This window comes from Urocampus carinirostris, chromosome 16 (genome assembly GCF_059441175.1).
Source record: "Urocampus carinirostris isolate Australia breed hairy pipefish chromosome 16, RoL_Ucar_1.0, whole genome shotgun sequence".
Lineage (NCBI taxonomy): Eukaryota > Metazoa > Chordata > Actinopteri > Syngnathiformes > Syngnathidae > Urocampus > Urocampus carinirostris.
Window position 1 is genome coordinate 27,287,791 of NC_142364.1, and position 13,006 is coordinate 27,300,796.

At 39.0% G+C, this 13,006-nt stretch overlaps 1 protein-coding gene across 1 annotated transcript; it reads left to right on the plus strand.

Moving 5' to 3' along the window:
- The first annotated feature begins 563 nt into the window (after positions 1-563).
- Positions 564-11,837, plus strand: cacfd1 (calcium channel flower domain containing 1). The gene is made up of 5 exons (XM_088319906.1): positions 564-1,019; positions 1,943-2,015; positions 6,217-6,342; positions 6,673-6,780; positions 10,089-11,837. The coding sequence occupies exons 1-5, from the start codon at positions 908-910 to the stop codon at positions 10,165-10,167; spliced, it is 498 nt and encodes a 165-aa protein (XP_088176032.1). The 5' UTR covers positions 564-907; the 3' UTR covers positions 10,168-11,837.
- The last annotated feature ends 1,169 nt before the right edge of the window (positions 11,838-13,006 follow it).

Below are 13,006 nucleotides of genomic sequence, written 5' to 3' on the forward strand. Positions count from 1 at the left end.
CAAAATGAATAATAATTATGACATGTTTAACTCAACTCAGGTCACGGGTTCAAATCCAGCTACCAACCTTCCTGTGCGGAGTTTGCATGTTCTCCCCGTGCTTGCGTGGGTTTCCTCCGGGCACTCCGGTTTCCTCCCACATTCCAAAAACATGCATGTCAGGTTAATTGCCCGGTCCAAATTGTCCCTAGATGTGAATGAGCGAGTGAGTTGTCTGTCCCTGTGTGCCCTGCGACTGGCTGGCAACCAGTTCAGGGTGTCCCCTGCCCACTGCTCAAAGATAGCTGGGATGGGCTCTAGCACCCCAGCGACCCTACTGAGGATAAGCGTTGCAGATAATGGATGGATGGATAACTCAACTCAAGGGGGAGATACTCAAGTTTACTGTATACTGTGTACAGTACTGCAATTTGTACATTTATTATAATTGAAGATAAGGAAAGGAATGTTGACACAATTGTGAGAATCATAGTTGCATTCCACATATATTTTTATGGATAAAACATTTGGCCATACATAAAATGAGATGAATTTGAAAAACATCCACTTGCAATATCTACCCACAATGCCCCGCGGTGGCAGCTAACCCGAAAAAGAAAAGGGAAACTTCCGACGAGATAAATCCTGCAGTTCCGTGTCTTATTTTGTTTTCACGTTAACAAATGTTTGTCACTATCAAAACATTGTGTAATTTGAAATTGCTCCGAATGAGTGTCAACTCAGGGCTTAAATTCATGTTTTTGACGACGACTTGTTAGCATCAGCTTGCTGCTAGCCAGAAGCCTTTCGTTAACAACAACGACAGGCTCCATTTCGGCTTGACGGTTCGACTGGCGTCTCTCCGGAGCCGCTGAGACAAGTTTGCAATCGAAACCGAGCTTTGGGTCTGAAGATCTCGGCCGAAAGGATGAGCTCCGAGGAGGCTGTGGCATCAAACAAAGCTTCCCCTCCGGAGGATGATGGCATGACTTGGTGGTACCGGTGGCTCTGCAAAATATCCGGTGTGCTGGGTGGAATATGTGAGTTTATGATTTCTCTTTTTGGATTGCTGAATTGTTGATGTGCACACTTTTGTGTGTGTTAAAACGGGTCGTGTAGAGTAGATGCAATTTTGCGGAACTGGAATCTTGTTGTTTTTTTCCCCTCTTTGTTGCTATTATGATTGATTTGGGGTGGTACCACTCCAACAAGCTCCCCTGTCTCTCGAATTGGATTAGCCCCGTAGTTTTTGTATTTCCCGTTTATTCTTTGTTTTCAATCCTGTTGCAACAAACATCCCTTTACAAAATAAACAAATCACCTGAAAGGGAAAAAAGGATGACCGGTGGAAGCCAAAGGTTTATAAGAGACGCCTCCCGAAAATGACTCTGGACGCTTCTTCTATCAATTATTTCAACAGATTATCATGTCTTACATTATTATAACAATCATTTGTTAGTCCATTTAGAAATGATCATTGTTTGAATCACGATGTTTTTTTTTTACAGTTTCTGAGGTTTTTTCTTTCCCCATCCTTCTCCTTACTCTCTAAACACAGTACAACGTGTAATACCCAAGATAAATAGGCATTTTCATCTACTTTATGTGTTTAGTTGTTTACAAGTTTGTCCAGGTCTTCAATCATCATTATCAGCCATTTTTTAAATCTAATCTGGGAGAAGCAATAGAACAAGGGATCGAAAAAAGGAAAATTCCAGAGTAAGTGTGAGAAGCATCCTTTCTCGAAGGACTCCGGAAGAAGATCTTCTCTGCGAATGGAGAGCCTAGTTGTCCTCCAACAATAAGCACCATCAGCAACACTTGACACCGTAGACGCATTGCCCTTGTCACACAAACCACACCTGCATATTCCATGAGCTTTCTATTATTAAGCAGGCTGGAAATGAAGTTATAAAGTGACAATCAACGCACGTTCTTGATAATAATATTGTGTTTTCTGCAGCATGTTCCATAGCAGGAGTATGGAACTGTGTCACTGTGAACCCTTTGAACATTGCCGCCGGAGTTTGGATGGTGTAAGTTGTCTTTTTAGCATACCTGTCAACCTCAGCCAATTGCTTACCTTTTTAATGATTGCAATTCCCCTTTTAAGTGAGAATAAACATTCCAAACACAACGCGGCTGTTTAGTCATAGCAAGGCAGATGATGTGGAATAATAATCATAAAAACGTGTGTAACTAGTTTATTTTATCTATCTAATAAACACCCCAAAAAAGTATTTCAGTATCTTTCTTTGTTCTTTTGCCACTTGTGGTAAAGTTAGTGTTGCTTATCATGCATAACAATGCAGAAGTCCACAGAATATATCTGCTCTACAGATGATTTTACTTGAACAGAAACCTTGACAATTTAGTATCAATTCCCATTGTCTTCCTTTAGTCTGTATCTACTTTCCTCACATGGCTGAAAATTCTCCCTGAAGGCATAGCAATACGTGCGGGGAAAAAAGGCTTGATCGAGGATATTTTTTGCTAGTGTACTGCGATATTATTTGCTTCTAGTGACCTAGATGATCAGCATTAGAGCCAAAATGGGCAAGAAGAGATCGGTGTAACATAAAACAAGTTCTTAAAATAAAAATAAAAAAAAATCTCATACAAAAATTCTTATACAGTGTACACAATTTGAAAACGTATAAAATATTGGCAAAACTTATCAGTTGACAGTTATGCACCCGAGTGTATCTACTATATACTAGGGGTGCAAAAAACACGAAAACTGTGTCACGGCAATCAAACACGTACAATACTGTACATACTTTAAATCAGTGGTTCTCCAATCACGGAATGTGAGCATGAATGACATTTCAAATAAACTAAAGGAAAAACGTTAATATTTAAATAATGACTGATCAACTCTTACCTTTAAAGTTCCCTCTTAGAAAAAAAAGCATCTCAGAGTGTGTTTATTAATGTTCAGAGTTCATATTTGTTAGGCGCATCTTTTCCCCACTATTTAAAACTTTGAATTAAAGTGTCTGGTTTTGCTACTCAAAGCCACTTATGTTTGTGTATATATATATATATACTGGACTGTCTCAGAAAATTAGAATATTGTGATAAAGTTCTTTATTTTCTGTAATGCAATTAAAAAAACAAAAATATCATACATTCTGGATTCATTACACATCAACTGAACTATTTCAAGCCTTTTATGATTTGAATATTGCTGATTTTGGCTTACAGCTGAAAAAAACTCAAAAATCCTATCTCAAAATATTAGAATACTTCCTCAGACCAAGTAAAAAAAATAATTTTATAACAGCAAAACTAAATCAAACATTTGAAAATGTCCATTGATGCACTCAGTACTTGGTTGGGAATCCTTTTGCACGGATTACTGCATCAATCCGGCGTGGCATGGAGGCAATCAGCCTGTGGCATTGCTGAGGTGTTATTGATGCCCAGGATGCTTCGATAGCGGCCTTCAGCTCATTTGCATTTGTAGGTCTGGTGTCTTTCATCTTCTTCTTAACTATACCCCACAAATTCTCGATGGGGTTCAGGTCAAGGGAATTAGCAGGCCAATCAAAGACAGTGATGCCATGGTCAGTGCACCAGTTACTGGTGGTTTTGGCACTGTGGGCAGGTGCCAGATCATGCTGGAAAATGAAATCCTCATCTCCATAGAGCTTTTCAGCAGATGGAAGCATGTAGTGCTCTAAAATCTCTTGGTACACAGTTGCATTTACTCTGGACTTGATGAAACACAGTGGACCAACACCAGCAGCTGACATGGCTCCCCAAACCATTGCTGACTGTGGGAACTTCACACTGGATTTCAAGCAACTTGGATTTTGCTCCTCTCCAGCCTTTCTCCAGACTCTGGCGCCTTGACTTCCAAATGAGATGCAAAACTTGCTTTCGTCTGAAAAGAGGACTTTGGACCACTCTGCAACTGTCCAGTGCTTCTTCTCCATAGCCCAAGTCAGACGCTTCTTCCGTTGTCTTGAGTTCAGAAGTGGCTTGACCATGGGAATACGGCTATTGTAGCCCATTTCCCGGACACGTCTGTGAACTGTGGCTTTTGATACCTGGACTCCAGCTTCAGCCCACTGTCTTTGAAGCTCCCTCAAATTCTGGAAGTGGCTCTTCACAATTTTGTTAAGGCTGCGGTCATCTCTCTTGGTTGTGCAGCGTTTCCGGCCACATTTTTCCCTTCCAACAGACTTTTTGTGGATATGCTTTGAAACTGCACTCTGTGAACAGCCTGCTCTTTGAGAAATTTCTTTTTGTGTCTTACCCTCCTGCTGGAGGGTATCAATGATGGTCCTCTCGACAGCAGACAGATCAGCAGTGATTTAGTTTACTGAACCAAGCTGAGTGTTTTTAAGGCTCAGGAAACCCTCGCAAGGTGTTTCGAGTTAATTAGATGATTCAGGTGATTAGTTGAATAGCCTACTTGTATACTTTTTCATGATATTCTAATATTTTGAGATAGGATTTTTGAGTTTTCTTAAGCTGTAAGCCAAATTCAGCAATATTAAAATAATAAAAGGCTTGAAATAGTTCAGTTGATGTGTAATGAATCCAGAATGTATGACATTTTTGTTTTTTTAATTGCATTACAGAAAATAAAGAACTTTATCACAATATTCTAATTTTCTGAGACAGTCCAGTATATATATATATATATATATATATATATATATATATTAGTGAAGAAAATAAGTATTTGAACACCCTGCTATTTTGCTATTTCTCCCACTTAGAAATCTGACCCTGAAAGATCTGTTAGTCCACCCATTAGAAGTCCACCTGCACTCCATGTATCATCCTGAATCTGATTCACCTATTTGAGGTCCTTATCTGTATAAAGACACCTGTCCACCCCACTCAATCAGTAAGACTTTAACTTGTAACATGGCGAAGACCAAAGAGCTGTCCAAGGACACCAGAGACAGAATTGTACACCTCCACAAGGCTGGAAAGGGCTACGAAGCAATTGCTAAACAGCTTGGTGAAAAAAGGTCTACTGTTAGAGCAATCATTAGAAAATGGAAGAAGCTAAACATGACAGTCAATCGGAGTGGAGCCCCATGCAAGATATGATCACCTCGTGGGGTCTCAATGATTATAAGAAAGGTGAGGAATCAGCCTGGAACTACACAACAGGAGTTGGTCAATGACCTGAAAAGAGCTGGGACCACCGCTTCCAAGGTTACTGTAGGTAATACACTGAGACATCATGGTTTGAAATTATGCTTGGCACGTAAGGTTCTCCTGCTTAAACCAGCACATGTCAAGGCCCATCATAAGTTTGCATATGACCATTTGGATGATACAGATTTCATGGGAGAAAGTTTTCTCGTCAGATGAGACCAAAATAGAACTTTTTGGTTAAAATTCCACTAAGCATGTTTGGAGGAAGGAGAATGAAAAGTTCAATCCGAAGAACACCATCCCTACTGTGAAGCGTGGGGGTGGTAGCATCATGCTCAGGGGGTGTTTTTCTGCACATGGGACAGGACGAGTGCACTATATTGAAGAGAGGAGGACTGGGGCTTTGTATTGTGAAATTTTGGGGAACAACCTCCTTCGCCCAGTCAGAGCATTGAAGATGGTTCAAGGCTGGGTCTTCCAACATCACAACGACCTGAAGCACACGGCCAGGAAAACCAAGGAGTAGCACCGTAAGAAGCATATCATGGTTCTAGCATGGCACAGCCAGTCTCCATACCTGAACCCAAAATCAAATAACTTTGGAGGGAGCTCAAACTTCGTGCTTTTCAGCGACAGCCCAGAAACTTGACTGATCTAGAAAAAATATGTGTGGAGAAGTGGGCCAAGATCCCTCCTGCAGTGTGTGAAAGACGACAGTAAACGTTTGACCTCTGTAATACCAAACAAAGGCTACTCTACCAAACACTAACATTCATTTTCTCATGTGTTCAAATACTTAATTGCAGCTATATGACACAAAAAGATGTTAAAAAAATCATGCATTGTGATTTCTGGATTTTTCTTTTTAGTTTATCTCTCTCATTGTGGACATGCACCTACGATGAAAATTTCAGCCCCTCCATGATTTCTAAATGGGAAAAATAGCAAAGTAGCAAGGTGTTCAAACACTTCTTTTCTTCACTGTGTGCGTGCGATCACTTTGCCTGCTTATTCTGTAATTGTTGATTATCAGTACATTAATATATCCCCCAGAGTGTTTAAATAGCCTTTGCATAAAATAAAACTTTAAATTGATGATTTTGTTGTGCTCAGATTGAACGCCTTCGTTTTGTTCCTTTGCGAAGTCCCCTTCTGTTGCCAGTTCATCGAATTCGCCAATGCTGTGGCAGCTCGAGCCGACCGCTTCAGACCCTGGCAGAAATCTTTCTTCTACTGCGGGTGAGACACTCCGCCAGTCGTTTTAATCTTGTTCTAAACATTTAATAAAAACAAGGTTGGATGTGAATATTTCCTTTTTGAGCTTGTTCAAATTTCCAATGACTATACTGTAAATATACAAGGTATATATAAAGTTGAGTTGAGTATATGTGTAATAGGTATTCCCTCCCTATAAGACTTATATAAAGGTTTTAATTTTATTTGCAGTTTTAAACATGTTTATTTTATTAATTTTTTTTTTTTTGGTCCAATATGGCTCTTCCATCATTTTGGTGGACAATCGGTGTGTTTAACTATTGTGCTTTGGGCTCTTACTTGTGTTGCACTCAGAATGGCGCTGTTTCCCATCTTTTTGAGCTTCTCCTTCACCACGCTGTTCGGGAACGCCATCGCTTTCGCCACCGGGGTTTTGTATGGCCTGGCATCTTTAGGCAAAAAGTAAGAGCATTTTATCCCTTTACAAAAAAAACTCAACATATTTTCACCGTCTTTCTGTTTATTGAAAACTCACTAACAAGCAGCAGACTCTCGTTTTAAATACACCCGTTTTCTATTACCTTAAATACACCCGTTTTCTATTACCGTAAATTCCGGACTATAGAGCGCACCTGATTTATAAGCCGCACCCACCATTTTTTAGGTGATTTGACACCTTTGTACTTACACAAGCCGCACCCTTTATAAGCCGCGTGCGCCGGCATTAAAACTTGTGACTCAATCACAAGTTTAACCCAGACCAGGCCGTAAGGTCCACGATTGTAACAAGATTTTTTTGATTTTTTTTTTTATAGGTTTATTGCTCTATATTCTTTATCGATTATCCATTACCAGTCAATTCATAATACACTTCAGAGTCAATAGGCAGAGACACTTGCTCCCAGCCAAGGGGTTGAGTCAAGGTCCTAGCCAAAGGCCCAAGAAGTTATCAGTGCAAACGCACCGTTCCCGGGGGTACTGCAATTCCAGGCCCATACACGGAGTGGACAGAGTAAGCTCTTGTTCCATCTCCCACCTACCGACACAGTCAAAAAATAACAGCCAGTACACAATCCTAGAACAACAGTTGGCATCATAAATGGAAAATGATACCCGTAATTAACGTATGATGCAGACTTGTAAATTCTGGGTGCCGTTGAAAGTAATCCAAGGAAACAAAATGTATATTTCCAAAGTTAAGGGTGGGAAAAATATATATCCACTATTCTCCTCTGCGACAACAGACAGATCTACCGGTAACTGAGCTTTACCCCACTTTCCATCAGCCCGCGTTTGCTCCGCCCCTTCTTTTTGATTCGTCCGTAGAACACATAACAGAATAAATCTCTAAAATAAATACATTACAAAAATATACAGTTGCAAATACATATACACACATACATGGTTACACATATTTACGAAGAAAGACGGTACACTGAGAGAGTTTTCAAAGCTTTAAGAATAATAATATAACTTTCATCCCAAACCGTGCCCTTTAAAGGTACCAACACGCTAGTAGGATCACGCTCGCAATGTATGAAAAAAGGATCCCGTATTTGTGAAATTCACGGTAGATCGTCTTCAACTTCCTCCTCATAACTAACGCCATCAAGGGCGCCTTCCTCATTATCGGAACATACCTTAACTTTACAGACAATGTATGCTTAAACTTAGAGGTTGCAGTCTTTCTTGGCGCACATATTCTACTGGTCTTAATCTTACCTTTTATACTCCAGCGCCGCTGGTGGCCGTTAGAAAAATTCCATAAATTGTCCGCTTCACTGAATAAGCCGCAGGGCTGAACATTTGGGAAAAAAGTAGCGGTATAGTCCGGAATTTACGGTACTCATTATATTACCCACTGATATATTTTCTTTAATATGAAGCAATTTTGGTAAATGTTACAACAACCTATGACTAATCTAATGAGAGATGGTAACATTGGAAATATTTCTTCTTTGATAGATTCTAATGCTCATTAATATATTGGAAAAAAAAAAAAGAGTACACTATTATTCCGGGTGTTGTTAGTCGTATGTGTGGTTGCCTTTTTAGCACATAATCTAAAAACATGACAACCTGCAATCCTTTATTGTAATAGGCATTTTTTAAACTGCTATTAAGAATTATTTTCCTTGTTTCCTATTTTATCCTCAATGCGGGGAGCTACTAGGTGCAAAGACTCAATATGAAAATTAGGGGGCGGAATTAAAATGTGCAAAAACTCACTTTGAAAAACAACTAAAATGTTTATATTGATCTGCTAACACGACAAGATCATTTTGGCCAAAATGTAAGCAAGCGACACACATTTTTTCAATTTCTTGACTTCTCTTTAAATGTGTGTAAAGAAGTTTGCGGTTGATTCACTTTTTAAAACTACAAAAAAAATCCAGTGAGTAAATGTATTATGTTAATCATATTTCCTAATAAAAAAATCCCTAAATAATTCATAAAATAAAATGGAAAAAAGACAACCACTGAGACTAAATTTTTAAATACATAGTAAAATAATATTTAAAATTCCCAAAATTCAAATGATCTGATATAGCAGATTTGCTCACCTTAGAAGGATGTTCCTGTATGGTGTAGTTTAACCAAAAACAAGTGCTAAAAAGCACCCATATTACAAATGCGCATTTAAAATAAATAAATCACTTTAAGAGCACAGCATTACAGCGTTGATTGTTTATATTACTGGGCCAAAATAATTACATTGGAAATGTCCCTATGAAATTGGGGTGTCAAACAGGCGGCCCACGGGCAGGAGCAAGCCCACTAGGGGATTGAATCCGGTCCGCGAGACAGCGCTGAGGGAAGCGCAAGAGAAAAACAAGCTGCAGGTTAAAATTATGTCCACTTGATGTTACCAAAGCTAGGTGCCTCCCACAAAGACCCTGTAGTTGTATTTCTTTCTCTCTCGCTCGCTTTCACTCTCTTTGTATCTCTTTTTCTTTCTTTGTTCTTCTTTGCCTCCTTCTGTCTCTGTGTTTTTAACTTATTTTGCTCTCCTCCTTTTTTCCTTTTCCTTCTCTCTCTCTTGCTTTTTCATTGTCTCTTTCTCTCCTCTTTTCTTTCCTTCTCTTTATTTCTTTCAATTTATTTTGGGATTTCTTTCTCTCATTTCCTCTCTTTCACTATTTTTCTTTTTATCTCTTGTTTTTCACTTTCTCTATTTCTCTTTTCCTCCCTTTTTTATTGTCTCAACCTCTCTTTTTCTCTCCCTCTTATTTATTTATTTCTTGTTTTCTTTCTCCTCAATATACTAGTCCGGCCCCCAAGAGAATTTTTGCTCTATCGTGTGGCCCCCGAGTTGAAATGAGTTTGACACCCCTGCTATGAAGGAACCACGCATTTAGATTACTGTACCAAAATGTCTTTGAGACACCTTCTAAATATTGATGATAAATGTGAAACTTTACATTTACTTTACACACCTTCGATGACAAAAATAATCAAAAGGTAGAAAATAAGGACCACCCAAACGTGCACCCAAACTTTGAGGTTTTTGTGCGTTATATATAAATAATTAAATAAATACGGTATTTGCTGACTTTCCTCTAACACTTGAGCAAATAAATTAACCATTAAACAATGCAGCCATATCAAAAGTTATAGCTTAACAGGAACACCAACGTCAATTGTTGGCCCCCTTTTCTTTCTTTTATTTATGTCACATTAAACTATCCTAACATCCCGGGCACTGCTTGTCAACCTTCCTGCCTACTCTTGTACTAACGTAATGCCCTACCGACCCCCAACTTTCTCAGAGGGGACGCGGTGACGTACGCCCGGTTGCAACATCACAAGCAAAACGACGAAGAACGGATAGCTGGCGGAGCCGAATGAAACCCGCAGACTTCGGCGGATGCCTCTGATCTCTTTCCGAGTGCTCAAGACACCATCCCCCACCCCGATCGTATTTATTGGTTTTTATTTTATTTATCCTTGCATTGGACTGGCAGAGTTTGAGTAGTGCGGTGTCTGTAAATATTACTCTGACGCTTTGCGTTCTTTGGGCTGCCTGCTTGCTCAGCGTGAAGTTTCGAATCAAAAACCCAGCCGTCGGTTTTGCGATCGCTCCCTTTCAGGACCTCGATTGTATTATGCGTTTACACGCCTCAAGATGTGGTTTTGGTTGATTGCACTTTTAACGTCTTAGCCTTTGACTCTCCTGATCCTTAACTTGGAATGTATACTGTTTTTTACTTTAGAAGTTAACTGTGAGTCATTCTTGCTTTAATTATATTTGTTGTGAGAAGCGTTACAGTTTTAGCAAAACTAAAATTAGTTGGACTTGTGACTGACCCTTTTTTCCTCTTATAGTGGCCAGGAGAGCTTTGTAGAGAATCAGAAATCAATTATTTAATGTTACTGTCTTGTTTTGATAAAGGTTTGGAGTTAGGCAAGCGATGAAAAGTTTTTACAATATTTATTGATTAATCTGATGCAAAAAATGAGCACAATAACATCCATGCGATTTGCAGATTTTTCCAGAAACGTTAATGCTGCGTAACCTAATCAAAATTAAAATCTTAATTTAATCGACTTTCGATGTAGACCCCATCAAACACATTTTTTGGGAAAAAAAAGGTTATATTGATTTAATGAATAGATCTGAGTTCATACCAAAATTAGTACACATTCACTGTGCCTTAATTGCTTAGATGTCACAAATCTCTAGTTGGTAAGTATTCTTTAAAATTTAACACCTTATCAATAGGCAGCAGCTTTTAGTAATTGAAATTAAACGTTGTCTTTCTTAAACTCTATTCCACAATATAGCAATGTTGCTACATTGATGTGCAGTGAGGTTGGTGTCGGGTGAGGCACAGTCAGATTTAAAAATGAATTAACCCACATGTTTTTCTTTATTTGATTGGCAGAGCGCAAGAAAGAAAATTTATAAAATGTAGCATAGACATTTTTTTAATTGTCTTACTTTATTTTATAACTAAATACTACCTGCTGCTTCTTTTGAATAAAAGCATCACTTACGTTATGGAAAAAGGTCCATGCAACAAGAAAAAAATGTACTGCTCGCTTGATTTGCTTTAAGCTTTCTAATACTATTGCTAAACCTATTGTTTGGAGCTGGTGTGTGCACCAAATCATTGGTCTCACTATAGCCCTCTGCCATGAGGCGAAAGAATTGTGTGCCTCACTCTGCTTCCTCACACAGTCATGCGTTGATTACTAATTGTGTCCATAATACAATGTAATGTGAAAGTTCAGCGATTTAGAAAAAGAAAATCACAATTTGGGGATTTTAAATGAGAAACAACTTTAACATTGAATTAATGTGATGGTTTGATATATTTTAAACTTTATTTTACCATGATGACAGGTCATGTCATGTTTTATTCGTATAGCCCTTAATCACAAGGAGTTTCAAAGGGCTGCAAAGATCACAGTGCCTCCCCTGAGTGCACATCGTAGAGTATCCATGACATTTTGTCTGCATTACTTTGATATTGTGAGTGACATCAGCATCAGCTAATAAAAAGTGCATAATTGGCCAGCTTGTCACATCACCTAGCAATGTTTTTATTTAATTGGATGACTCCTCATGTATTGGTAAAAGCTTTTGAACACGTAAAGTGTACAATACCCTCTGGGATGCCACTGTAAGAGGAAATAAATTATTTAACAAGCCGTCTCAGAACTCCAGCAAAATCCATTTCGAGATTGGATTGAAAAGGGATTTATTGTGACTGTGTGTGTATTTTGTAATGTTTGTTTGTTGCCGTTCCTCTTATTAAGGAAAGTTTGGGAGCAAATGTTTACAACGTCTATTGACGTTTCCACCAGCTCTCAGGTATGTGAGCACCAGTAAACGCGCACACACGTGACGTAGCTAAGCCATGTTAACTGCATCTGAAACAAGGTCACTTGACTGCTTTCTGTTAATTTTCTGTGGGCTGTATGGACATTGTGTGCAGTGAAAAATTAAACCAAGGTGCAACCAAATGACTACAGCTCCCTGTCATATTCACCCTTTTTATTTTTATTTCCTTTTTGTTTTTTAGGAGCTTTCTGGGGCGGCAGTAGCTCAGGAGGTAGAGCGATCGTTTTAGGATTAAGGGATCCCAGTTCGAATCCCGGCTTGTCCGTGTTACATGTCGAACTGTCCTTGGGTAAGACACTGAACCCCCAATACCCCCAATAAGCAGGTTAGCGCCTTACATGGCTGCACAGATCACGGCCGCTATTGGGAAATGTGAAGCACATTGTAAAGCGCTTTGGGAAGTCATTGACTTGAAAAGCGCTATATAAATGCAGATCATTTCATTTCATTTCATTCTGTATTAGATCCAATAGCATCATTGCTCCTTTTTATGTATTCATTTTTGGCGTGTGGATTTTTGCATATTTTCATGCTCCAGTATAAATCTTCATAAGACTTTGACCATTCCCGCATATTTCTCACTCCTAGCTGACTCAAGTCAGAAAACCAGCAGAGGTGAAATGTAAATGCAGCAGTCTTATACCTGACTCCATCCTTATCAACTCAGCATTCTGAAAAAAAAAGCACAACATAATTGGGGGCTGAGGTGGTGGTTGAGCAAGCGCATCATACCTTGTATCTCACATCATATATGAACCTCAACCTCTACGTAAAAAGGAATATTCCTCCCCCCAAAAAAGTTTATAAACGAGTAATTAGCCCGGAGACATGCTGTCATTA

Excerpts from the sequence above, each read along its gene's own strand:
- cacfd1 (XM_088319906.1), top strand. The coding sequence starts at position 908 with ATGAGCTCCGAGGAGGCTGTGGCATCAAACAAAGCTTCCCCTCCGGAG. Across the intron at positions 1,020-1,942 it reads CGGTGTGCTGGGTGGAATAT|CATGTTCCATAGCAGGAGTA; the intron begins GTGAGTTTATGA and ends TGTTTTCTGCAG. Across the intron at positions 6,781-10,088 it reads CTGGCATCTTTAGGCAAAAA|AGGGGACGCGGTGACGTACG; the intron begins GTAAGAGCATTT and ends CAACTTTCTCAG.